Source organism: Xiphophorus maculatus, chromosome 4 (assembly GCF_002775205.1).
Source record: "Xiphophorus maculatus strain JP 163 A chromosome 4, X_maculatus-5.0-male, whole genome shotgun sequence".
NCBI classification, from domain to species: Eukaryota; Metazoa; Chordata; class Actinopteri; order Cyprinodontiformes; family Poeciliidae; genus Xiphophorus; species Xiphophorus maculatus.
Genome location: NC_036446.1, coordinates 29,872,565 through 29,900,408, shown reverse-complemented (window position 1 = coordinate 29,900,408; position 27,844 = coordinate 29,872,565). Strand labels below are relative to the sequence as shown.

The 27,844-nt window shown below is 41.1% G+C and overlaps 2 protein-coding genes and 1 non-coding gene across 3 annotated transcripts; all 3 read left to right on the top strand.

Annotated features, from left to right (window-relative positions):
• The first annotated feature begins 2,394 nt into the window (after positions 1-2,394).
• On the top strand, positions 2,395-11,358 carry dnaja2 (DnaJ heat shock protein family (Hsp40) member A2). Its single transcript, XM_005802499.2, has 9 exons — positions 2,395-2,535; positions 3,797-3,856; positions 5,842-6,071; positions 6,593-6,673; positions 6,758-6,891; positions 6,982-7,178; positions 8,197-8,341; positions 8,839-8,966; positions 10,257-11,358. Exons 1-9 carry the CDS (start codon positions 2,458-2,460, stop codon positions 10,443-10,445), a joined length of 1,242 nt encoding a protein of 413 aa, XP_005802556.1. The 5' UTR covers positions 2,395-2,457; the 3' UTR covers positions 10,446-11,358.
• A 2,073-nt stretch (positions 11,359-13,431) lies between these two features.
• On the top strand, positions 13,432-13,505 carry trnat-agu. The gene has a single exon. It is a non-coding gene; the product is annotated as a tRNA-Thr (tRNA).
• A 622-nt stretch (positions 13,506-14,127) lies between these two features.
• On the top strand, positions 14,128-26,517 carry lrp3 (LDL receptor related protein 3). The gene is made up of 7 exons (XM_023332970.1): positions 14,128-15,234; positions 18,521-18,659; positions 18,753-18,958; positions 20,074-20,690; positions 21,588-22,069; positions 22,943-23,075; positions 23,164-26,517. Exons 1-7 carry the CDS (start codon positions 15,129-15,131, stop codon positions 23,875-23,877), a joined length of 2,397 nt encoding a protein of 798 aa, XP_023188738.1. The 5' UTR covers positions 14,128-15,128; the 3' UTR covers positions 23,878-26,517.
• The last annotated feature ends 1,327 nt before the right edge of the window (positions 26,518-27,844 follow it).

Below are 27,844 nucleotides of genomic sequence, written 5' to 3'. Positions count from 1 at the left end.
ATTTATTCGAGGAATTGTTTGAGCCTGGTTGAATGCGCGGGATTCAAGGCTGACGAATTCCAAGTTCCACTCATGAACAACATAAATTGAGATCGCGCACATCCTCCCGACTGCCACACGTTTGAATGAATCCTCGCAGCATTTCTCCACTTTTGTCTCTCTTCCATGCTCACATTCGCCTCACCCCTTCCCCGTGCTGTCAAGACGCATTTGTCCCGGCCGAACCTCGGGGCGTCCTTTTTTAAAAAAAAAACAAAAAACACGCGACCTTCAAATTTGGCCGCTCTGTGCTTGACCCCGATGATGTGGTCTTCTGCCTCTCAGAAGTTTCCAAGTGTTTCATAATAACTGTCATTATATCCATGAATGGTGAATATTAGTGAGCAGCAGCATTTGTAACATGTCAATATTAATTGAGAATAAACATCTGAACATTTCTAACAGGATAAAACGGGGCTTCTTTCTCCACTTCTAGTTGTACGAGCTGTGTTATCGGTTCAGCTGTCTGGTGATTCCATAATACAACATTCAGTGGTTTAAATGTATTCAAGATGCTATTCTTGTGTTGTTTTTTTTACATTCTCAAAGGATTTCTCGACCAGAGGCAAAAATACCACATTGCATCAAATCCAGATTGTGATGGTACAACAGCACCACCAGGAAGCAGACTGCTGCTCACCTCTGAATAAAAGCTTAAAGAGTTTAAACTCCCACCAGGTGGACAAGAAGTAGTTTTCTAAAACAGTATGTCCACTAAAAGATTGGACGGATCTTGATTTGAGAAACCCTATCTTTAGGGAACCCATGGCCTTGGGTTTACTTCATTTTGTCAAAACTCACGTTCTTTAGCGAAATGGGTGACGTAAGCTGCCATGTTCTTTGTTGGTAAGTACGTGTCTGGTATGCTTTAATGTTTTAATTCATCCATCCACAGGTAATGGATCTAGGAGGGAGACACATCACTTTTCCCAATACCAATCCAGAAAAGATGTTTAGTTCCTTGGCAAATTCTGGGTCCACTCTAGTGCCTGGTCGCAGGGGGATGTGTTTGGATTGGAACACCCTTCCAAGGGCAGCACCCATGGGAGTCATTCTGAACCACCTAAGCTGACTTATTTTCAAGGCGAAGGAGCAGCAGCCGGTAGACAAATCTCCTCACCCTGCCACAAACTCCAATGACCCTACAGGGAAGATCAGATGTGCCATGTAGAATTGTGTTCTTTGGTGATGATCCATATCTCACAACCCTTAGTGAGGGCTGGATTGTAGTCGGACTGATAAATGAAGAGCATCGCTCTGTGATTCAGCTCTGTCTGCACCATGATAGACCAGAGCAGCACCTGCAGTATGGCAAATGAAGCCCCAATCTGTCTGTCCATCTTTTCACTCAGTCCTACAATTACTAGTAAACAAGACATCAATTCTTAAACTACTCTGCCTAAGAGCAACCCATAGATCCCAATGATAGTTGACCAGTACTCTTTCTTGGAGTCAGGTTTTGTTGGGGTGGCTCATCATTCACTGTCAACCACCAGGTCTTGGCTCCTGGGGATCAGTAGGTGTAGTGCGAGGGGGCTGGTAAGGTAAGACACGTTGGGGCATGCTGATTTTTGGCATGTTTCAAACATTGAGTTTTTCTGCTAGTAGCTCTTCCAGGCCATATTTGGTCAGTCTCTTTCTAATTTATACAGTCATTAATTTTAACAATGAGGAAGCAAGCCTGTGGAATCTGAGATGAAGTCCAGTTTCTGTCATTTGTGCATAGTTTCACTGAGCATTCAAACTTGTTAAAATGTCCATGTATTAAAAAAAAACAAGGAAGAATTTCTTTTAAAAAACATGTCTACCAATTTTAAATTGAAAGTCCAGAGAAATTATTTGGTGATGTAAAAAAAAAAAAAGAAGAAATTCCCACAGGGTTACAGGGTAGCCACAGATTTTTACTGAGGCCAAGTTTATTCAGTTTTTATTTGGTGTATAGGACCATTCCTAAATTTGAATCTCAGATGTGTTGGTTCTACCTGCATACTAGTCTAACATGAATGATAGACTAATTTAAATCTGTAAATTTCCTTTAGTTGTGGATTTGCACAAGCATAGTTATTTTCCATTGACAACCCTATAAAAAAAATACCGCATTTAGATAAATAACTTGATGACTTAGTTTTAGAGAAAAAAAAGTGTTGAATTTATTTAATGAGTTGCTTATACACTAAAAAGAAAAATTCATTTGTCTACTTTTTTTTCTTTTTTTGCGTGGTTTCCAGAAATTTTACTTCAACATGTGGCTCAAATATTCCGCTGTTAAGCTGCATACTGACCAGGAGGGGGCGACAGTGCGTACGAAGAGACTTTAACATTCCGGAAACTGAGGAAGACGACGAGCAAACCATTTTCCACCGGCTCCTTCTCTTTGTCCATCCTCCTCCTTGTAGAAGCAACATCCCCAGCAACACCATGGCCAATGTTGCCGACACAAGACTCTACGACATTCTTGGAGTGTCTCCGTCCGCAACTGAAAATGAGCTCAAGAAGGTAAGTTAGTAGAAAAAAAATTGTAACAACCTGAGAAGAAACAGTTAGAGCTGAGAGTTCTAGAAAAACGTCACGTTTCTCGAACCAGGAAATGATTTGCTAAGCTAATGCTGGCTGTGAGGTAGCCTAGCATGCTAACGGTGCTAGCATTTTAAATGGCCTGAAAGTTCATGTGACGATGCCACTGTAAACTTTAATTATTACAGATTCTTTACATTGCGGAGAGACCAGTCCCAATGTAGCCACTTCCAGGCGGTTTATTTGTATTCGTTAGAAATTTTACACATTAAATCTAAAACGGTAATATGTAAAGTTTAGCGTTTCTTGTACTGATGTAACTGTTGACCTCAAGTTAGCTTTAGCTTAAATCTCGGTGGCATTTTACTTAGCGTCGTTTGTCAAAGGGCTGTAATGTACACATTATTTTATTCCATCTTATGTTATGCTAATTAACACTGCACTAACTTAGATTCAATTGGTATTGGGTATATAATAGATTTAAAAAACTCGGGGTTAAGTTCCTATTAGCTTCGCTAATCTAGGATCTAGCTAAAGGAACAGCAGCTTATAGCCCAATAACTGCGTTTCTTAATTAACCGACCCACCGCTGAGTACCCTTTTTAATGAGTATTTAGAGACATTTGTTCTAATATCTCACAAAGTCCCGATTCGATGGCGTCATTTCTCATGTCATGCTGCTTTGCGTTTTCTGTAGGGAAGCTAACTAGCATGGCTATGACGAAGTCGCTTGTTTCCGGTTTTTTGATATTTAGCTATTCTCCGTATAGTGCCAAGTTTTTCCGTTGCCTTCTTAAACATGACGTCCGAAGGTATTTTTGTATGTATTTAAAAAATTAAATAAATAAAAAACTGCTGCCCGTACAGCACTGCTGTGTTTTGGGTGTTAGCGAGGGATCCTAATTAGCAAATTCTGGTTTTCGTTAGCAGTAAAGTTGTCAGACATTTTGAGGGTTCCGTTTTATTCTGAAGGTCGATTTGTATGTATAGTTAAGTAAATAAAAGCCGAACAGTAGAATGTTGTGTCCTTAACTGCGCCAGAAATGGATCGTTGTGTTCTTAAAATCAAGAGACTGAGGTTATAGGGTCCGTTTGCCGGTTGGAACAGTTTGGTTTCTTTACGCAGGCACGTGCGATTACGTAAACAGCGAGTAAGCGCCTTTCAGGTGTTCCTCTCGTGGGACGTTCCAGGTTACACAGGAAACAACAATTACACAGGCAAATTCTCCTTCTGTCTTTCCAGGCATACCGGAAACTGGCAAAAGAGTATCACCCTGACAAGAACCCAAACGCTGGTGACAAGGTAAACATTTGGTGATGGCCTCCTTCATTACTGTGGGGGACAAAATGTGCAGATAAAGACATACAGTGGTCCAAACGGTGAATTTTATTTGTCTCTCATTTCAGAAAGCGAAACTTGTTTGTTGCATAGATTCATTACTTATGGAAAGAAATAATATAAGCCTTTTTTTCTTGCATGTTTGATTATTGATTATTACTACATGAGCTCATTAAAAAAATATATATTTCAAACAAAAATGTCAGATTTTTGAAAAGTTTATTAATTACTGTGCACTAAATACATAGTTGAGGCTCCTTTTGCATAAATTATTGCATCACTTTAGCGTGGCGGTTTGTCTGTTTTTGCTGAGGCGTAATAGAAGCCGAGGTTTCTCATTAGACGCTTTTGTCGTTTCTGGTTAAGAAGTGGCTTTACACATTTACGTTTTAAATTTGTAGCTCATGTGGCTGAAGCAACTTTATGTCTCTAGCTGCTCTGACTCCAGCCTCAGTTCACTCCTTGTGAAACTCTCCAAACTCTTTCCAGGCTCAGAAAATCTCTACTTTAATTTTTGGAGATGTTATTGTAGTACATTTTGAAATTTCCTGTCAAATTCACAATACTTCACATTAATTGACTATTTTTTGTTGGTCTATTACATAAAATCCTGAAAAATGCTTAAGTTTTACCAAATAAATACTTCAACTTCTCTTATAGGAAACATAAATATTAGTGAAGCTCATTTAGTAGAAAACAAATTTACCTTGAGTTACATTTGCATTGTGTGTTTTTAACTGTACATAAGCACCAACTATAAAGTCTTAAAAAAGGCAAATGTAAAAATAAAACCCATTCAAATAAGCAGTACTCATTTGCTTATTGTCCAATTGTTTCATCCTAATTAAAGTTTTTTGATTCTTTATCCATGACTTGTTACTTTATTTGCTGAAGTTGTCAGCCTGTAAACTGGTGAAGACGGGCAGTGGTTATGGAGTTCAGGAGAATAAAGAGACTCCTGACCTCACTCTCCCTACATGTTCACATCCTGAACGTACTATGTTGCCATTTTGCTTCCAACAATTTCACCAAAGACACTCTTTAACTTGTCTTTGCTATGTGTTACTGGTGTATAAAACCCCCTATAATATTTATAAACAAAATATGCTTAGCCTGGTGGGGGAGTATTAAGGCCTGGTGGTCCGCCAACCTTAAAATACTCTGGGGGAAACTCTGCCCAACAGTCAGGAAAGATGTGTGAAACGTGGCTGCAGCAGATGTTCTGTTTGAACTCAAGTTGTGTTGATTTATTGATTAATTCTGAATAAAACGTCAAAAATAACTTCGGTCTTTGATTTAAGCTGCTATAATAAAATTTGTTTGGCTTCATGCATCTGATGGAGCTGATTTATGGCCACAGTGCTGCTGTTTGCTTTTCTTGCACAGAACACAGGAAGCTATATTAACTTCTGTTTGCCCTCATCATCCTTTAGATCAGGGGTCTCAAACTCCAGGCCTCGAGGGCCGCAGTCCTGCAGTTTTTAGATGTGCCACAGATACAAAACACTGGAATGAAATGGCTTAATTTCCTCCTCCTTGTGTAGATCAGTTCTCCAGAGCCTTAATGACCTAATTATTCTGTTCAGGTGGTGCAGCAGAGGCACATCTAAAAGTTGCAGGACTGCGGCCCTTGAGGACTGGAGTTTGAGACCCCTGATGTAGATGATTTGACAGAAAAAAAATAATTATTCAAATTTGCTCAGAGATGATGGTTCTAGAGTAACTACAGTAATCTTAATGATGTAGTCCAAACATTAACCTCATTCTGGTAGCTTTCTGAATTCAAAAATGTTCTGCTTCCCACTGTTAGTCCTTTTCTCTGTTATAGAGAATGTAGAGGTGCTGATCCCATCCTGTTATGTTTTTAGTTACAGCCTCAGTCCCTTTCTTTGGATTACATCAAAACTCTTGTTTTTTGCTGAAGTTCTTTTTTCTCTCTCTTCGTCAAGTTTAAAGAAATCAGCTTTGCCTACGATGTGCTCACTAACCCTGAGAAGAAGGAGCTGTACGACCGGTATGGAGAGCAGGGGTTGCGGGAAGGAGGCGGGGGCGGCCCCGGGATGGACGACATCTTCTCCCACATCTTCGGCGGCGGACTCTTCGGCTTCATGGGCGGACAGGCGGGGCGCTCCAGAAACGGCGGTCGCAGGAGAGGCGAGGACATGGTCCATCCGCTCAAGTAGGTTACACGTCCCTCAGTGGTCCTGTGATGTCTACAGCCAGGTTGCTAAGTAGCTGTGTTTTTGTTGACCATTTAATTTTGCAATTTGATGTTTGGAAAATAAATTAGTTTAATGGAAACACAGCAATTTAAAAAGAAAAACTTTTTATTTCTATCCAAAGTTTTGCCACTAAGATAAGGTGGATCTTTTTTCGGTTGAGTCAAAATTGGTTTATTTCGTAAAACTGCAATGGATACACTTTTTTTTTTTTTCACGTCACATGATCAACAACCAGATGTTGCCATTGGCGCAAACCAGGAAGAAGATGACGACAGGAAGTAGTTGGAGGATGATGCCGTGACATGTTTTTAATGACTTAAGTGAACAAACTTGTTCAGTTGTGACTTTAATTTACTTTATTATTTAATGGAAACACAGCGACTGAATGTATTTTTTTTTTTTTTGACATTAGTGGAATATTGACTAAACTTTCCTCATTTGTCATGTAAGCTCAGCTAATGTCTCATGTTTTCTTCAGGGTCTCACTGGATGACCTTTATAATGGGAAAACAACAAAACTACAACTCAGCAAGAATGTACTGTGTAGTTCCTGTAATGGGTAAGTTGGATTTTATTCCACCTCTGTTGTTTTCTTGTTGCCGCCTGCTGAGGTGTTGCCCTGTTTCTTCTTTCATCGATTCAGACAAGGAGGCAAGACGGGCGCCGTACAGAAATGCACGGCCTGCAGGGGGCGGGGCATGCGCATCATGATCAGACAGCTGGCTCCAGGCATGGTCCAACAGATGCAGTCTGTGTGTACCGATTGCAACGGAGAAGGTGAGGACCACGGCGGCCCCGGTGTGTGTTTCTGCGTTCCTGCGGCCGTCTCAGAGTTACAGTTCGTTCCGCGTGTTTGATCTGCTCCAGGTGAAGTCATCAACGAGAAAGACCGCTGTAAAAAATGTGAAGGCAAAAAAGTGGTGAAGGAGGTGAAAATCCTGGAGGTCCACGTAGACAAAGGCATGAGACACGGGCAGAAGATCACCTTTGGAGGAGAAGCCGACCAGGCGCCGGGGGTGGAGCCTGGAGACATAGTTCTGGTTCTGCAGGAAAAGGACCACGAGGTAAAACCCAACTTCTTCAAGTAATATTATTATTCTGTAAGATTTTTGTTTATGTTGTACTTCAAAGCATCTGTTTAAAAACTTGATCACATGGCCGTTTCTCTGGAGGTGTGTTGGTTTAGAAACATGGCCGATGCTCTGCGCACAAATAGTTTTTTATGCGTCTGCATCTGTCCTTCTGAAGCAGATACACATAAAGGTTCATAAATGCATATTCTATCATTCATGTAAACTAGAGGTCAGAAATTAGTTTCCAACCTCTAGTTTTTGACTTTTCAAGTTGCTGGTGCTGATTTCCAATAACCAAAAGAAGACACTATTTTTAAGAAACTTCATTTTCTTGCCTTCCTATCATGATCAAACAAGACTCTTACTATGAGCAGGACGTTGTCACATGTGTGTCTGACCAGTTCTTTTAAAACAGATTTGCTTACATTTTAAAGCAAAGGTGAGATAATTACAAAATACATCTTTTACCATCTTCTACTAGAAATCAGTGTAGCTAGCACTGCAAAACAAGCACTGCATCGTTGTGGGTTTTTGTTTTTTTGGGGGGGGCGTGGGGGGAGTTGTAAGTCTTTAGCTCGAATTGCCAAAAAGTTCCCAAAAAATCTTAATCCCAGAATGTTTAATGTTGAAAGCTGAAAAGCTAAGCTGCAAGTCTTGCTCTCTCTCGCTTTCCTGCAGCCTTTATAGTGTAAAAGAAATGCTATTTCCTCCTCTGTTTTAAAAGGCTAAAAATCAGTAGATTCCAATGAGCAGCTAATGTTTTGGTCATTAGTTCTTTCAAAACAAAAGAGACGCCAAATAATATCCATAAACTTTATTTTCACGTGGAAATCTTCCAATAATTGTCCATATTTAGTCATTTATGAGAAGTTTGGATCTAATGCGCCGTGTTGTGCCAGTTCTCCCTGAACAAGTTGAACACGGTTCCTCCCACTGCTACAGGGAACCAGTCCTGATCAGAACCGGGCTCTGTGGGCTTCACAACATCTCCATCTTCTCTCCGTTTCAGACGTTTAGACGAGAAGGAAACGACCTCTCTATGACCCATAAGATCGGCCTGGTGGAGGCGCTGTGCGGCTTCCAGTTCATGCTGAAGCATTTAGACGGGAGGCAGATTGTCATCAAGTATCCTGCAGGAAAAGTCATTGAACCAGGTCAGATTTCTTCTTCTCTGGTCCTCCAGTTCTGTTTGAAATGTTTAATGCTGCGTTGAAGGACTAAATGTTGCTTCAAGCAAAACTATAAGTGAAGACATGAGATGGATCGTCTTGTAAAAATACATCATCATTTTCAGTAATTCTGTCATTAGTGTATTAGAGCCGTTGGAGATTTAAAAAGAGAGTAAATTTCTGCCAAAAACGTGAACATTTCTGAGTTTTAAAAGTCAACAATTTTCTAGAAAAAAAACAACTGAGTTTTAAAAGTCAAAATTTCTTTTCTTTTTTGAATTTCTGAGATTTCAGAGTTTTTATTTATTTTTTCCTGTCTGAGATGAATCTAAACTTTCTGAGTTCTTTGGCAGAAGTTTCCTCTTCCTTTAGTTTTTCTCTCTATTGCCCCAACACCTCATCGTATCACTGGTCCTATGGAGTAGCAGCACGTATTTCCTGGGCGGTGTGGCTAATATTAATATCAATCTTGTTGTTTCCAGGCTCGGTCAGAGTGGTGCGGGGAGAGGGCATGCCACAGTACAGAAACCCGTTTGAGAAAGGAGATTTGTTCATCAAGTTTGATGTCCAGTTTCCTGAAAACAACTGGATCAGCCCAGAGAAGCTGGTGGTAGGACAAGTTCCTCTATTAACACGTCATCTCTGCTATCAGTTTCTTTTTTTGAATTTATTTTCAGAAAAGCCTCGTCTCATTTTTGTTACAGCTCCTTCATTTCTCCGACAGGAATCAACAGCTGAGCAAAACTTACCCAAAAAATGGTTCTGATAGAAAATGTTAATTTCTGATTTAGTTTATTTAAACCTTTCTGAGCCACAATGATAGTTGTTACTGTCAACACAATAAGCAAGCAAGGAGTTGGAAATAACAGTTGAGTAATAATTGCTGAATTATGACAAGTTTCTGTAACTGTCCCTTTAATAAGTCTTGTTCTTTTTAGACATAAGGTGTCCTACTAAAGGACTACCACAAGGTGGCAGTAGAGCACCAAGCTGTCTCCCAGCTACTGTAGTAGTTGGTAAACAGTCCTGCTCTATTCTTCTATTCTCTCATTATTTAGTGAGAATTTAGCAGTGCTTTGGTGAGAGAGAAAATCAAGAACGCCCAACATCTTTACATTAAGCTAACGCAGGCTTAATGTAAAGATAATGTCAGGATGTTCTTGTAACTCAAGATGTTTCTGAAAACATTTATGGAACATCAGCAACAATCAGTTCCTCATGAGGCTCTTTGGGAAATAAAAACCACTTCCTGTTAATCATAAGAATATTTCTTTTACAATCCAGAGAGGCCAGAGCTGTAAAACTAGACATGCACCGATCCGATACCAGTATCTGTATCGATCTCGATATTGAAAACAAAATTCTAGATCGAGCATCAGTGACGATACATCTCGATCCTGAAGGGCAGATCTATTCAGTCTAATTCTATGCTTTGTGCTCTGAGCGATGTCATGCTTTATTTATTTTACATTATCTTTTTAGAATTTCTAATTGCACTTTCTGAACCATTTAAAAGATTTGTTGTAGTTTATTTTTACATTTTTGACCAAAATAGTCAACCTATTGTTTTTAGTTTCTTTATTATTTATTTAACATTAACTGTTCTACTCCTAACTGCACTGACTGAACTAATTAAAGTTGTTTTTACTTGTTTGACCAATCTCGTGAAGCTATTGGTGTATTTAAATGAGCCATGCTGGTGCAGAGTTGGCAAATAAATTTATTTCTGTGTAAAAAAAAAAAAATAAATAAATAAATTAACAGTTTTTCTGTACCGTATTGGCCAATACTACACCTCAGATATCAGTATTAGTATCAGAAGTGGCTCGGTTGTTGCTGTGTAAATCACACCAGATTTCAGTACTAAGGTCAACTCTCCCGCCCGTTTTTCCCCTCACAGGAGCTGGAGGACATGCTGCCGTCGCGGTCGGAGCCCCCCATCATCGCCGGAGAAACGGAGGAGGTGGACCTGCAGGACTACGACGCCAGCCAGGGCTCGTCGTCCGGCGGCCGCAGGGAGGCGTACAACGACAGCTCCGACGACGAGAGCGGCCACCACGGGCAGGGCGTGCAATGTGCCCACCAGTAATCTCCATCCGGCTTCTCAGACATACACACATACATATATATATATATATATATAAAGTCTTTCTATATGTATATATACATAAAATCCCAAACATCCTCGTTCTGCAAGTTGCAGAGTGAACAAGGAGCCAAGAAACGTCCAGGTAGTTTCCACAGACACAGATCCAGAACATGGCTGCACCTTGTAACTGTTCCCTAACGTCACTCACCTCAAAATCATCCGATCTTTTGTCTGAGGAACTCTGAATAGTACACCGCACCTAGATATGAACGAAGATTTGTGGAAATAAGTTTGACGCCCCGCCCACTTCCCCTTCCTGTCCTCTTCCTCCTCTGTTCCAGTCAGATCCTCTCATCTGATGGGAGGATCCAAGGAGAAGAAGAAACAAAACGCTTCTTGGTTGCAGAGTGTGTGACTTGCATATATATATATATATTTTCTTTTGTTTCATAGTATTTACATTAATTTAAGAACTAACCAATGTGCACACAGACAAAAAGCAGCTGAGCAGTGTGACATAAAGATAATTTCTCGTTGATTCACGGACTCATCCACTCGGCGACATTAGTAGGAATTTGTTTCTGATTTTTACCTTTTTATTTTCGTTTGTAGGATTTTTATGTTTTCTTTCTTTTTACACTTTAATTCACTGAGAAATTTGGTTGTGTATATCATTACGGTGGTTGTTGATGAGCTTCATCAACAGCTGCAGTTTGAGCTGTAATTTTTAAGAAAAATAAAAAATAAAAATCATCAGTGAAACGGGGAAGAATAGAACAAGCTATCGTCTGTTTCTGTGCCGAGACCATCTGCATGTAAAAAGCTTTGGTTCTTGCACTTACCAAACAAAATAAAGCAGCAGTCTTCTTAAGAAATGTCTATGAAGTTGTTGAATAAACTGTTGAAATACCAACTTTGGTGCCATTCGTTATTGTTTTTGGAAAAATAAGAATTTATGTTCTTTGCAGCTCGTCAAACAATTTTTTTGAATCATTCTTTACTGTTTAAACTCAATTCTTGTCGATTGTAATTCTTAGTTATTGTCCTGAAACATTAAAGCAGATCTGAGCCTCTGGAACATCCTCACAAACATCACTTAATTTATTCATTTATATTAATCCTCATAGATTCCTTACACAATTATAAATGAATGTTGCTCACTGCGTGATGGATCTATGAGTGTGAAATTAACGGGAACACGGCAAATGTGAAAAAACGCGTTTTTCGATCAACGTTTTGCGTTTTTTTTCCACAACAAACTTAAGTTTTTTTTCACATCACACGAGTCACATGATCAGATGCAAACCATGTAGAAGAAGACAGGAAGTAGTTGAAGGTCATTGCGGTTTAGTGGAATTTTAACAAGGTGTTGCTCACATTTCTAGTGGGAACTCGGCTGGTGATACATTTCCATTGGACTCTTCATTTTGAACAAGATCAACACAATCAAATTGTTATGACCAATACAAAAAAATTAATACAGACAAGTCAGCCGGCTGGGAACAGCGTCTGTCATTTTGTTTTTCACATTAACCGAGGTGAGCTGAGTTTGTTGGTTGTTTAAAAAAAAAAAAAACTAGATAAGCTCCATGACGTTCATCAGCAGAAGGAAGCATGAAGTGATCCAAAGTGTCCAGATGGACGCTGTTCTGACTTTGGACTTAAAACATTGGAGCGCCACCAGCTGATGACATAATTCCTCAGTCTGTCTCAATAACAGCCGGGTCCAAACGTTTTGCCATCATGGCCAAAACCGTTAAGTTGAAATCACACAATTGTATATAAATATATATATATATATAATTTTTTTTTTTTTTTACTGACATTTTCAAAACAAACTTTTGTGCCTTTTTTATTTCATCTGCTCAATAATAAACTTGACGAAAAATGAAATTTTTATTTAAATTAAAATAGTCAGATTTTTCTACACAAGTCTAAATGTGTTTGTTGAGAGCTGAGGGTGAGAGTCCAAAAAATCATTAAAAGGTCAGGCAACAGTGCTTTAGTATAAGACAGACAGTTGCTACATGTTAGAAGTTTATCTTCTTATTTTTGCTATAAAATTTTTCTTTTGAGTAAAAGTAGGTCAATGATTGTGATTCTAGTTACTCCAAAATTAATACGAATGTAAGAACTTTAATAAATGGGAATCAATTTTTAAGACGACTTCATCTGTTCACAAAAAAATTGCCCTAAAAGTTGAAAAAGTGTCCATCTGGCACACTTTATACTCCCCTGCTCTCCAAATGTAGCCTTGATTTATCAATCAAATGTACTGCGATAAAACATTCATTTCCATTTCATCATTTTTGGTTTCAAATAAGCACCATTTTTTTTAAGTACTTAGTATTTTGTGCAAATGCAGCTGGAATCCTGAGATAGATTAGAAAAGGAGGTAACCATCATTTTAAGATGAGTGTTTTATTGTAATGTGGATTTCATGCTGCAAAATGTTTGTAGTAGTCTTACTTGATTTGTGCAATTGTTTCTCAAATATTTACATTTATTTTTGTTGGTATGTTTTAAGTGGTGCATGTTCATTTTAGCTTCATTCATACTCTTAACTGCTACTGTAGTTTCTTTGACCACCTTGGAAAAGAGTCTGAGATTGTGGCTGTACTTTGATCCATTCATGAATGACAGTTTTCCATTTTCTTTCATGTCTTTCTGGTTTTCAAATATATGAGACAATTTTCTGCACTTCTTTGTAAGTCTCCAGTCCACTTCGAAACAACTTGGAATCAGAGCATAATGTGCAATTTAACCAGCATGAAGGATATTTGCTGCCTTCCTTCCTCGAGGGCCACCCATTTTTCACCCAATTGCCGTGGAAAAATGTTATTTCAAAAGCAAGTGTTTATTTCTCCAATATAAGACAAACTCTCATCAACAATTATGAACAGAGCACCACTTTCTTTCATTTCCATCTACTGATTATCCCGTGAATATAATAGTTATAAAGGCTTTTCCCTATCATGACATCAGCGGCGCCGTGGCTTAGTTGGTTAAAGCGCCTGTCTAGTAAACAGGAGATCCTGGGTTCGAATCCCAGCGGTGCCTTTTGTCTTAATTTCCATTTAAAGGTGCTGATAGCTTTTATTTTACCTTTCTGCATCCTTTAAAAATACCAAGAAAATGCTAAAATAATTTAAATGTATTTCAGAAGAACTATAGTTTGTAGATTTTGCAGAAAGATAATCCGAGAAATGTGCCTTACACACCTTGTATAAAAGATTTCTGTTACTTGTTGCTGCGGAAGGCAGAATCAGCAGGTTTGAGTGTTGGCGGGTCGGTGTGTCCGGTGTGTGTGGATAACGTGCTGGTTTACGAAGGATTGTTGTGATCGGATATGTGCTGAACCAGACTGGACTACTTTAAAAAGGGAGTGGCAAACAGCGCCATCTTCTGGACGACTAAAAAAACTACATGCAGTAAACCTTTAAATACCAGTAGGGGAAGTAGAGAGGGCCAAAACTGTCAACATAAATCCGCCCTTAATCAAATGACGAAGGTAAGTTAATTTTAGTAGGCCTATATTGCGCTTCTCAATAAGTAGTTATATTTAAATATATGTTTGAAAATTTATGCTGTTAAAAAGAGCTGCAAAGAGCTTAGAAAGTTAACAAAGACATTTACAAATAAGAACTCCAGAGAAATTAAGAAACTCTTCTCTTTTAATTAAGTTCACATATTTAACATTTAAATGTCACATTATTTGGGTCAAATCACCACTTTCACAGAGGAAGTTCAAAGATTTCTTCTTTTTCAAAACAAATCGTTCACTGTTGATGTGAAACAACATTAATATGATTTATTTGTAAACGTAATGTCTTTTTTATGTTGTTTTTTAATATTTGTTATGCCGCTGAAGCTAATGGGGAGCTCAACAAACAAACATTTTAGAGCCATTTTTTTGACTTGATGTTTTCATAAAATCTTCATATTTTGTCACAAACAATTAGTCCACATCGGTTTTACTCGGCTTAAATGAGCATGAATTTATTTTTTGAATTTTAATATCCTGTTACTTTTTTAAAAAAATGTAAGTACACTCTTTATTCGTGAACTAAAGTTATTTTCAATAAATGATCACATAAAACAATGCATTCATACAGCATAGATACAGTGCCTTCCAAAAGTATTAACATTTATTGATCTTTCACACGTTTGTCATATTACAACAAACTAAAGTATTTTTTAGTATTTTATACCATGATGTAAAGCTAAAAAAGGAGAAAAATTAAAATAAAAAATAACAGCTGTTTACACCACACTATATCATGATTTATCGAAAATTGTAAAAATAAATAAATAAAAGTGAACAAATGTGGAAAAGTTCAAAGGCTTTTGGAAGTTTAACTACGTATCTTTGAAGTGAAATTAAAATAAAACAGCAGACACCGTACCCAAATAAAGCATCAGCGTTAGAACACCATGATCCAGCCTCTTAATTTGAAAATTTGAAATATATCTTTTCCCCCTCCAGTGTTGCTTTTATTTTGAAGAGTCCAACCGGAAGCCGCGTGACTTGCGCTGTCTGCCTTTCTCTCCCTGCTTTGCTCCGACTGCAAAGGACACAATGCACGTTCCCAACGCGGAGCCGCCGGCGGCGTGTCGGAGCTGACAGCAGATGCTGGAGCCTCGCTGCGTCCCCGATGCGGAGCCCCGGATCCTGAGCGGACCATGGGGCCGACACAGCCGCCGCCCCCGCCTCCGCCTCCGCCGCCTCTGCTGCTGCTGCTGCCGCTGATCGGACTGCTGTGGTGCCGCTGCGTCCCGCTCTGTGCAGGTGAGAAAACAACAATCCCTCCATCCATCCATCCATCCATCAGCGCAGACCCGCTGTTTTTATACCGGTGTTCCTTACATTCATGGAGGCTTAATGAACCCGAGTTTTAGCTTTTATTCGCCTCTGATGCGTTTCTCATTAACCACACCTGAATAAACCCGAATAAACCTGAATAAACCCGGGCCAGCATTGTTCCTGCCGCCGACACGGTGCTGAGCCGTCAGAGGTTTTCATGTTGTGATCTGGAGGAGGAAGCGGTGTCAGTCATCCTGCCGGGAGCATTGATCTGTGGTGGCTAAATGATCAGGGCGAGTGTAGAAACATGGATGCTCTTTCACAAATGTGATGCTGGTATCGGCATTACATCACTGCCTCTCTCTGCAGCCCCACTCTTCTTCCTCCTCCTCCTCCTCCTCCTCCTCCTCCTCCTCCTCCTCCTCCTCCTCCTCCCGTCTCTGTGTCTCTGCACCTTAATGGAATGACCATAGAGTTGATGCTGAAGCTGCAACACATGCTCTTTACAGGTCTCTGTGTGATACTGAGATAAGTGATTCACACACCTTCCTAGTTGCAGACAGACAGTCTGCAGACACTCATCATCATCATCATCATCATCATCATCATCATCGGCTTCATTTGTGGGACTTTAATGACGGTTTAAACTGAAACTACCAGACACAGCTGGAATTTATGATTAAAAACAAGAGTCAGAGGCACAAGTTCGGATCTATTTTGGATTAAATAATCAAATGCAATTTTGTTTGTTTGTTTGTTTGTTTAAAGCACAGTTAAAGTTTCAATAGAGTTGGGGTGCACCGACTGAACCTTTTCCTTAAAAAGCCGATTTTCGCTGAGGTTTTTATGTTGCTGTTGTTGTTTTTGTCTGAAAAGTCACTAAATGTCGCAACAAAATCGCTAAGTTGGCAACTGGCCAGTTATCAGCCTGCTTTAATCCAAAACCAGCCTGACCCTGAGCATAATGCAGCCACCACTATGCCTCACAGCTAGTGTAGTTGTTTTGGGTGTTGGGCTCACCTTTATCCCGACCCTGACCCTGACCCTGACCCTGACCTCGACCCTGTTCTGATTTAAATCCAGGTTTATGCCAGAAGACCAACCGATTCTCCGTTTTTGGAGTGGCTTAATATCACCAAACTGTAATATATTTATGCTGATTATGACCGTGAGCCAGCGCTGCGTTGGATTATTAAAAATAGAAACACCTCCACCCTGAGGCTCTACTTAGGAAACAAACATAGTTACAAATGCAAATAAGAAATAAAATCAAACATTAAAAAGATAAAATGTTTGTTATTTAATTTTCTTGCAAACAACAAACTGTACTTCAAGGCCATATTGAATAAAAAAAAGAATAGTGTGATAGTTTTAGGTTTTGAAGAATATTAGAATTTATATCACCATACAAGTTTATAATTTCTTTTCTCATGTTCAGAAACAAGAACATTACGTACTGTACATAAAACAGTTCCCAAGTTTCCCCTCGATTCGTTTCTGCATAGCTTTGTTACGATCCAGTCGCAGCGTTTCGTTCCCGCTTCCTGTCCGGACTTTGACTAGGCCGTCGCAAAGCCGAGCTCCAAATCCTCCTTCCCCCCGCCGCTCTGCAGGACGGTCAGTCGGTGTGACATGAAGCGGACGGAGGGAGCAGGAGTCCAGGGTTGCTGCGGCAACAGAAACATTCTGCAGCCCTGTTCGATGCGCGGCCAGACACGTTGTGTTAGTCGATATCCATCACTTAGCTTTTAATGATGCCCCCCCCCCCACCTCTTGCTTCACTCTGCTGCTGATTCACTGATAAAGTGTGAAAGGCTTAAAAAAAAACAAGCTCACACCCTCAGCAGAACCCAGTTCGTCTCTGGGTTGTTTTTTTTATCGCAGACATAAATATTCTCCGATCAACATCTCCAGTTGTGGCTCAGAAGCTTTCAGCCAGATTAGTTTCCAAGTCTGCCAACATCAGCTCTACGTGCCGCACCGGACGTCTCGAGAGAAACAGAAGTTGATTTTAAAGTGGTGGGTAATCACCCTGACCCTGACCCTGACCCTGACCCTGAAAACCTAACTGAGGGAGGTTTTCAGGAAAGGCGGGTTGATCCTGAGGCGTCTGTTTATTGAAGGAGCATCAGGATCCCTGACTGCGGCTGCTAAAGCTCGCCGCCTCATCCTGACGGCGGCGCTGCTCCCTGGAGCAACGGCTCCACGGCTACAGAGATGCCGTTGCCTTGGTTGCCGCTTTAACTCCTTCTGGATCTCTTTCGATCTACATTCACTGCATAAAAATCAAATAAAAATCTTACCAAGTGTTTTTGGTTTAGTTTCTGGTGTGAATATCTTAAAACTAACTTGTTTCAAGTCAACAATTCTTTACTATTGATAAAAAAACAATTTTTTTTTGCACAGCATTTCACTTACAGCAAGACGTTTTTCCTGCTACAGGAGAAATAATCTGCCGGTGACACTCCTACTTCTTTATATCAATATTAAGAAATTATTTAAAACAAGCTGCTATGTCTTTCTGAAAAGTTTTTTGTAAATCGGTTTTGCTTTATTGAAAGTGTACTGAGATGTTTGCACAAGAAACTAGAACAAAAATACTTGGTAAAATTTGAGTTTTTTTGTTTTGTTTTGTTTTGTTTTGCAGCATTTCATCAGTTGTCCCCAAAATCTGTAGGATCATGTTGGTTTTTAAAATGTGAAAATATTTAGTTTCAAATATTTGTAGGCACATCTGAGCACATTAGGGCATCATTGAAATTATTATTTTCTTCAGTGAATCTACTTAAAATTAGGAATTTAAATCTATTTACTGCACAGAGGAATATATTTAAAAGAAAATTCACTTTATTTTGATCAGACTTTGGCTTGTATGTTATATGTCTTAAAGCATAAGATGCAGGTGTATATGTACAAGGACTAAAATGTGTATTTTAACAAAAATATAGATATTTTTAAAAAGAAATATATGTAAAGCATAGATGAGGTAAGCAGCAGTCACAGAAAAATGTCACATTAAAAATAATAGTTTAGGGTTTTATTCATTATATTTAATGTTATATTTTTTCTGTATTTATGCCAGTTTTTTTTTTATTTAAATTAATCCTTATCATATATTTTAAATTTGAAATTAGATCACATGCAGGACATTTTGCTTTATAAGAAAATCTATTTTACAATTCATTTTCAAACGGGAGGGAAATAGCGCCACGTAATATATATATTATATTATGATTTCCTGCTTATGGTTCAGAGTGTTGGTGTGTTGCAGCGGCCTGCACAGAGCAGGTGGAGGTCCACACGGAGCGGAGGGGGGTCCTCTACAGCCCGGCCTGGCCCTTAAATTACCCGCCTGGCCTCAACTGCAGCTGGCACATCCAGGGCAGTCCGGGGGAAGTGATCACCATCAGGTAGGGTCGCTGCTGCACATGCGCAGCAACATTTAATTTTTCCCTGCAAAAAAAAAAACAACAAACAAAAACACGATCCGTCCTGGGCTCCAGCTTCCGTAACTTTGACCTCATGGAGTCGGGAGGATGCTCGGCGGACTGGCTGCTGATGACGCCGACGCGCAGCGGGGAGTCCAGGCTCTGCGGTTCCGTGCTGCCCCCTCCTTTTATTTCCACCAGGGGGCGCGTTTGGCTCTACTTCCACTCTGGGAGCAACAGCGCGGGCCAGGCGCAGGGCTTCCGTCTCTCCTACATCAGAGGTGAGAAGGGAACACTTTCTCTGCGCTCCAGTTTAAAAGATAAATAAATAAATATAATATAATAAAATATATGACTTCACAGTCAGACATGACAACAGAAACTTAAATGTGTTTCATTTGGGATTTTATGTGATAAAAAGTGTAAACTAGAAAGATATCGTTGCCTGTTTTCCTAAATAAATATCTAACGTCTTGACGTGCCTCTCTGCAACTAGCGATTATTTGAGTAATCTATCAATCATTCTGATGATTAATTGAGTCAAAAATGAAATAACAGCATTCTTTTAGGGTATAGCCGATCATTTTTATCAAAGGATAATGTTTTATTTTTGTTCATCTATTACTATTTGGATAGTAAACTGTGAAGCTAAATCTGCCACTTCAGGAGTTCTGGTTTCAAGTGGCCTTTTTTGTGTTTATGCTCAAGTTAACGATTAATCAGTCACTGAAGTAGTTGATAATTATTTCAGTAACCAATTCATCGCCATGAATCTGATTAATCGTTTCAGCCCTAATGAATTTGAATGATATATTTGGTATATATAAATTGGCGAGAAGTTTGTAATTATTCTGCATGTCCTGTTGTTTTCCTCTGATGTTCTCCAACAAACCGCTGAAACTTTCACAGAGCGGCTGGATTCACACCGACACTGCTGGATAAAATCTCACTTCACAGACAGTCTGGGCTTTCTCTCGTTTACTTGGATTCCATACAGTATTTTTTTTTCTTCTACCGAACCAATCAGCACACAGAATCAGAAGTTGCCAACCTCAGTGTGGATTTTCTGATTTAGAATTGTAGTCTGCTTGTAGTTTTAGCTGCTTGTAGTTTTAGCAATGGCAGCGGAGGAAGTGAACAGGTCAGTTATGTTTCTTCAAGTGGAGAATGTTTGTTCACAGCATAGAAAATGTCCTTTAAGCTTTATAGCATCAAACCGGCGGCCTACATATGTCACGACCAAACTTTGGCTTTTGGGTAAAATGTCAGACTGAACAGAGTGGACGTCTCCAGAGAGCAGCCCGAGAGCCCAGACCGTCTGGATGGAGCTAAGTGTAGAACAACGGTCTGGTTTTTACACACAGCTGGACTCCGCCTGGGTTTCTGCCCCCTGCAGGTCACCTCGGTCAGAGCAGCTGCCAGTCAGACGAGTTCCTGTGCGGGAACGGGAAGTGTCTCCCTCGCTCCTGGAAGTGCAACGGCCAGGACGAGTGCGGCGACGCCACAGATGAACATGGCTGCTTCCCGCTTCCCACCGAGCCCCTCCCCAGCCTCTGCCCCCCAGGCTCCCTGCCGTGCACCGAGGCCCAGACCACCCGCTGCCTGCCCGCAGCGCTTCGCTGCAACGGGGACCGAGACTGCCGCGACGGGAGCGACGAGCTGCGCTGTCCGGACACCACCTGCGGCAAGCGACTGGGGAACTTCTACGGCTCCTTTGCCTCCCCGGACTTCTTCCACGCTGACCGGAGCTCCGTCACCGAGCTGAGGTGCTCCTGGCTGCTGGACACCCAGGACCCCAAGCCCATCGTGCTGCAGCTGGACCTGCAGCTGGGGCCCGGGGATTCCCTCCACGTCTACGACGGCCTGCTGCAGCGGGCGGAGCATCTCTTGCAGGTGCTGTCGCATCACAACAACCGGCGGCCAGCGCTGCTGGAGTCCAGCCGGGGTCAGATGAGTGTCCTGTACATGGCGCAGCCTCACAGTCCCGGGCGAGGCTTTAACGCCACCTATCAGGTGCTTCGACGTTCCTAAGCATGACACAGTGGCGCCCCTAAGAGGGTGACTAGTGGGGGCCATGAACCCTTACCCCCAACTAAATAAATTTATTATTTATTTATTTAATTCCTTTACAGTTTAAAATGGTGTTGATATAAACAACATTTGGATTTTGATATATAATCTAAATCCCTTCTCTCAAAAGTCAATTTGCTACACCTTACGCAAGTAAGCATCAATCAACCATCAATATAGATACATCTTTAAACACAAAGCAGGTAATGTACATAAAAAGGAAGTATATTGATTTTACTAAGTGAATGTACTTCATTACACCTTGATAGCCTATTATTTTTTATTTTCTTGAAAGTAAAATTTGATCTTCTCTCATTGGTTTCTTTTAGACAGATTGTTCCACGGATTTGTATTTATTTGTTAGTTTATTTAATTCAGTCTAAAAATGAACATGTCACATGTTGATAGAAACAAAAGTTTGAGCTAAAAATGAGAAAATAATCTTATGTATTCTACCCCTTCCTCTCAAAGGTCAATTTGCTATACCACAAGAAATTAAGAATAATTAGATTTGTTTGTTTAGTTGTTTTATTTATTTATTTATTTTAAATCCCTGATGCTCCCAAATCATAATCTTATACTTTATGTTATCTTTCTTAATAAATCTTTTTTTTGCCAATGTGTTAGTAAAATACTGTTATGCATTTTAAATATAACTTCCACAGTATAATAATCAATTAAGTTATGAAATAAATAAAGTTATATACATATACTGTATATCTGTGTCCACCCCTATAAAAAAATTTTCTGGGGCCACAGTTGTCATGACGACCTGTTTCGGTGTAGCCAAGAAAAGCCTATACATTTATTTGATGTCGTATCCTTTCCTCCACCTCACAGGTCAAAGGTTACTGTTTCCCCGGAGAGCACCCGTGCGGCAGCGAGCAGGGCTGCTACTCCGACCACCAGCGCTGCGACGGGTACTGGCACTGCCCGTCGGGCCGCGACGAGGAGGCCTGCGCCGTGTGCCCGGACGGGGAGTTCCCGTGCGAGGGAGGCGGTGGTGGCGGCGGCGCGTGCTACGCGGCGTCCGAGCGCTGCAACAACCAGAAGAGGTGTCCGGACGGCTCGGACGAGAAGAACTGCTACGACTGCCAGCCTGGAAACTTCCACTGCGGCACCAACCTGTGCATCTTCGAGACGTGGCGCTGCGACGGCCAGGAGGACTGCCTGGACGGCAGCGACGAGAGGGACTGCCTGGCCGCCGTGCCCCGCAAGGTGATCACGGCGGCGCTGATCGGCAGCCTGGTCTGCAGCCTGCTGCTGGTCATCGCTCTCGGCTGCGCCCTCAAGCTGCACTCGCTGAGGAACCGAGAGTACAGGTGAGAGATCTGGCAATCCTAAGCGGTGAAACGATTAATTGGGCGATAAATGAAAACCAGCTGAATAGTTTCCATTTGCACGATGGTTTGTTTTTCTACCAAACCCTGTCTGGTGCTTTGGGCTACAATACGACCAGCCCTTTGTTTTCAAAGGGCTGGTCGTATTGTAGCCCAAATTTCAAAATATTTGCCCTTTTTTGAAGGTCAAATTTTGTTTAGAGACCTCAGTGTCCATTTTATATGTTGTTTTGTTTATTTATTTAGGATATTTAAAATGTCTTCCAGTTCCAGCGTTAAACGTCCTTTAGAAATTAAAGTTTATTGATCTTCGAAAGGGTAAACTTGCATTATTTTGCCGTTGTTATATTTGTTGAAAATGGTGTCAAATTATTTGTTTATTGGGTTTTAAGTTTGTGTCTTCATTGATGAAGAAATGTTTTTTTTTTAATCTGATTCTCTGGGGGAGCCGGTGTTTCAAGAGAGGGTCATGACCCCCATTTGAGGTCACCACTGGATGGACTGCATGGATGCAACAGATAATTTTATGTTAAAACATTTCATCATTGACCCTTCATAACATTTCATCAAACATGTCCTGACCTACGTATGTGGTTGTAATGAACCAAAGTGAAGAAAAGGTCAAAGGTGAATGAATACTTATGTAAGGAATAGCACCAGTGTTGATGCTTTTAGTCTTTATTTATTTTTTAGTACAACATGTTTTCTTCTTGGCAGAAGCTCACAGGAACGCCTGATTGAGTCTAATACTTTTAACTGGAGCTGGTGGAAATAAGAAATGATAATAATTAAATAATAATAATAATTAATATAATAAACAGGTTGTCTCGTTTCTCACTGTTGCTCTAATTGCAGAGCGTTTGAGACTCAGATGACTCGCATGGAGGCAGAGTTTGTTCAGAGGGAAGCCCCCCCTTCCTACGGCCAGCTGATAGCCCAGGGTCTCATCCCCCCGGTGGAGGATTTCCCAGCCTACAACCCCACCCAGGTAACACCATATGGGGTCTGCGTCGAGGAACTGTACGGTGACACAGCACCAGACGTAACCTTTATTTCCGTTCCCGCCCTGCATTCAGGCGTCGATGCTCCAGAACCTGCGGCTGGCGATGCGCAGGCAGATCAGGCGTCACTCGGCCCGCCGCTTCTCCTCTTCCTCCTCCCGCCGGCGCCTCGGCCAGCTGTGGAGCCGGCTGTTCCGCCCCGCGGGTCGAGCCAGGGCCCACGCCGCCCTTCTGGATCCTGCCGAACCCGCGCAGGTCACGCTGGGGCTCCACAGCTACCACACCGTGAGGGAGGAGGGGCCCCTGGGCGCGGCGCGAGACGCGGCTGAAGATGGAGGCTCGTGCTCGGCTGCGGTCGACCTCCAGGCTAGTGTGCCTGAGAGCCCCGCGTCGCCGCTGTCCCCGCACTCGGTGAACAGTTCCGACTCGGAGGCGCCGTCGCCCATCGGCGGGGTTCCCCGGTCAGACCCGGCCGCCCCTCAGGCGACCGCTGCTCCCCCCTGCCGTCGCCGGCCATCAAAGAAACTGGTTCTGGAACTCGCAATTAACCTAAAGGGCGTTTCCTTAAAACGCTACTCGCCCGTGGGGCCGTTTTCTCCCGTGTCTCCTCCTGCGCTGGAAAGCAGCTTCTTGACGCAGTCGGAGCGACGTCACCCCCTGGGGTCAGCGGTGACGTCACCCTCTGAGATCGTGCCTCCGTTAGTGGAAGGAGAGGAATTTGACGGCGATTTCTCCGGGGATGTGCCAAGTGAGGAAAGGAGCGAGGTGAACGGAGATGGAGCAAGCTGACTCAGCGGGTTCCACACAGCGAGGAAGATGAAGACTCAGGGAGGGAAGTGCCATGAAACACGAAAAGCTCTCAATGGGGGAAGACCAGATAACGCTCCAATCAAGTGTCCTTCTAATGTGTCTGAGACCTTTCCTTTTCACTGACGGCTCATATTCTGACTGCTTACTACTCTATCCTGATGTGAATAAAACCAGCAACGTGTGTTGTTCTTTTCCTTGTGAAGCTCACTGAGGATTGGAACAACTCTGATCAACCTGCTTAGGCCAACACATTAAAAACTAAATCTTCTGAGCAAGCCACAAACAGCTTCGTGTTGCTACCCAGAGCCATTACACACCGCTACTGACTGTGAGCCGTGGAAGCCTATGGACAAACTTCTTCCCCTCCCTCTCCTACAAGATGATGTTTTACCAAAATTTTTAACATTTGGTCCCAGTCTGCCACGTTCAGGAATGTTAGGTGGAGATATTTAATTGCTTCTGTTTATTTATTGAAAAGGTGAACCGTTGTTTTAATCGATTACTCAATCAAAGCAAAAAGACAGTTGTTACTTACCTGCTTAGTTTCATTCTCACATCCAGGTTAGTCCTGCCACTGGTCTCGCTTTCTCATGATGTTGATTGTTGTTAGCATAATTATGTTTGATGTTTATTTATTGCTGCTTCGTGACGCGCCATCTTCAGCTGAACTGTGGAATAAACAGCCTCAGAATTTAGTTGTAGCTCACAAGAGAACATTGCATAACCAGCTGGTTAATAACTGTTAATTTAGTTAATCAGGATATGTGTTTGGTTAGCTAGCCTCCAGTTAGCTACTCGACAGACATGTACGACTGTACGGTTGTTTTACGTCAGCCTACTAGTGATGGATGGAACTCCCTTTAGTTTCAAAGGCAGGATTTGTTTTCAACGTTTTCTATAATTGGAAAAAAATATATATATTTCAGCCGAATTTGTCTTTCTTGTGACCATGAGGAAAGGACAAGAGCCTTTTCAAGCCAGCTCAGTGGCAGTGCGCAAGCAACAGGTGAACAGAAGGGGAGCGCTATACTCTATGCTTGACGTAACCAGAGAAAATTCTGGTCACTCCAGCACTTTTCTTTTCTTTATTAAAGAAAGTGCTGATGGCATGATGGAAGATTTTGAAACGGAAACTTTTTAAAGACCTTGGTTTACCTGGATACCAGCACTGATACCATGACTAACCCGAATCACCTTACTGTACCGTTCGACACAAATTAATTAGTTGGTTTTATATATTTTTTAAATACTCTGTCTCCTTGAACTGAATTAGCCAACATGAACGCTGCAGCCACAACACATTTATAGTTTAATGGCTGTTAGCCGGCAGTTAGCTAGCTTAGCATACAGACTGGAAACAGAAAATGCTAGATTTGCAGTGGTTTGCTCTTTTTTTTGGACAATGCGTTGAATTCGATACTTGCGGTTATAATATCTATCAACATTAGTCAATATCAATATTTTTCTTAAATGTGTGCAGTGTACATTAGCAAGTTAGCTTAGCGCAAACATTGATAATTGGAGGAAGGGATACATTTTGCTGCTTCTTTCTGTTTTCATTCTCTGTTAGGTTAAACTAAAAGCTTGCTTCAGGTTTCATATTTAACATTTAAGTGAGGTTCCTCAAGATGTTCTTTTACCTCCTAGAACTTGGCCTAAGCAGGGAAGCAGTTAGTTTAGCACATTTAGCAATTGGTAAAAAAAAAAAAGACTAAACAGCTGTTTCCTCCTGGTTTTGAACTTTGTACTAATCTTGCTACAAGGCTTATATATTAAATATATAAAACACTAATAATTTTTTTTAAATGAAACTTATTTTAACTTATTTTGTGAAATATCAAAAAAGCAGGCAACAGTTTCAGCTTGAAAGATTTCTCCTGCGTTTTCTGCTGGCAAAGAAATGTTCAACCCGTTTTTGGATACAGCTCAGATTTTTGGGTGGCATTTCTTATTTGCCAAGTCATGAGTTTTTAAATACCCAAACTGGGGTGGATGCAGAGGTCAAAGACCCCGGATGTTGCCTGTAAATGTGCGCAGCCACGTTAAATGTTCTTTTGCTTGAATAATCCAAACTTTCTCTATGCGAGTATCCGCAATGATTGTGAAGACAATGGAGACGATCGCTACGGATCCGATACCAACTTCTCACTACGCTCTGTTCGTGGAACTGCTCGAGGAAATCATGAAAGTTTTTTTTCTAATATGAGACAATAAAGAAAATAACTCTATTTTTCAGTTTTCGGTTAAGACTTGTGTGACTATCTTCCCTTTTCTGCTCGTGTCTTTGGCGCGTTTTGTAAACGCCATTTTTCGCTGGCAAGAGCCGCTTCTACTTGCGGCTGGACTACTATAGATTGTAAATGTAGTTTTTCTACTTACCTGTTGAACTATCGCGCCAATATTTTTGCAGTAAAAAGAAGGAATGGTTTAACTTTGTCCAGGAAAGCAAGAGACATTGTTAGGAGCTTAATGCGGGTTCTTAAATGAAACTTTCAGTTTTTTCTTATCCAGCTTGCTGAATGTCCCATGCTACCTTCATCCACAGCCTATTCATACCTCTTGAACAGTGGTCCCCAACCCCCGGGCCGCGGACCGGTACTGGTCCGTGGACCAATTGGTACCGGGCCGCGCAAGAAATAATTAAATATTTCCATGTTATGTATCGAGTCTGGAGGATCTTGTCTTTTGAAAATCCTTTAACCGGATTCTGTCGGTTACGTCTTGCGCGGCAACATTGAGCCCACAAACAGCATCGGTTTCCGGTCTCCTCCCAACGCGCGCACCCCCCTGCTTTCTTTTCCAGACGGGCAACCCCGTACCCCCCGGTCCGCAGAAAATTTGCGAAGCCTTAACCGGTCCGCGGTACTAAAAAGGTTGGGGACCACTGCTCTTGAACATTTTCACATTTTGTCAGTCATTCAACCACTGTACTGGAATTTGCAACAAATTGCTTTTGAAGTGGAAAGGAAATGGCTTTACAAATCAAAATCTGGAAAGTGTGCTACCTTTAAGTGCGTTACCTTTAAGCCACACATGGAGAGGCTTACTCTATGGGTGAACAAATAAACCTGTAAAAACGAATATGAATACTTTTTCAAAGCACTGTTCTTTTTTTGTGTGTATTTTCATAAAAAGCTGCTGCGTCATGTCAGGTCGTGGTTTTTCTGTCAAAGTTCATTTGACAGCCGTGGTCGACTGTTTATGATATTTTGCCTTCCTGGACGCGGTACGCTGTGATTCGTTCATCTGGACGGTTCGGTTTCAGTTCACCGGTTCGGTTCGGCTCCAGTTCACCGCTGCATCAAAGCGACTGTCTTCTCTGGGGGGGAAACAATATTCATTTTGGTAAAACGTCGTGTAAATGTTTTTTTTTTTTTCCTCTGGTGACATTTAACATCTCAGTAACGTGGAAACATGTATTATTTGGAATGGTTTAATAAGATTTTGTTGTGTGGGTGATCTGAAAAAGGTTGGGTTTCATTTAACCTTCCAGATGAATTAAATAATTTCCAACATGTTAATTCCCAACATTAATGTTAATGTTTTTGTTCGAGCATTGTTGAGTTTAACTGAATTAGGTCCAGAATAATTTAAGGTTTGTGATTTAGTTGTGGTTGTTATTCCCATCGAAGTCTGAAGCCAACATGAGTTTGTATTATTTTGAGATACTAAATTTAGACTTTTTTCTCCTGAAATGTATATCAAGACCTACTGATCAAAACCTGTCACAGTTTTGACGTGCCTGAATAAATACATAAAAGGTCTAGTTTTCCCTCAATTTCTCAATTCTTTAACCAAGTGACGCAAAAACCGAGTTTCAAATTTCTACAAAAACACAGATTGAAAGCAGTAAAAAAATATATATATATATGGCAGGCACTTTGTGTACATAATATCTCCTGTTATCAGCTATCATTTCTGTCGATACTACAGTAAAAACATTTGG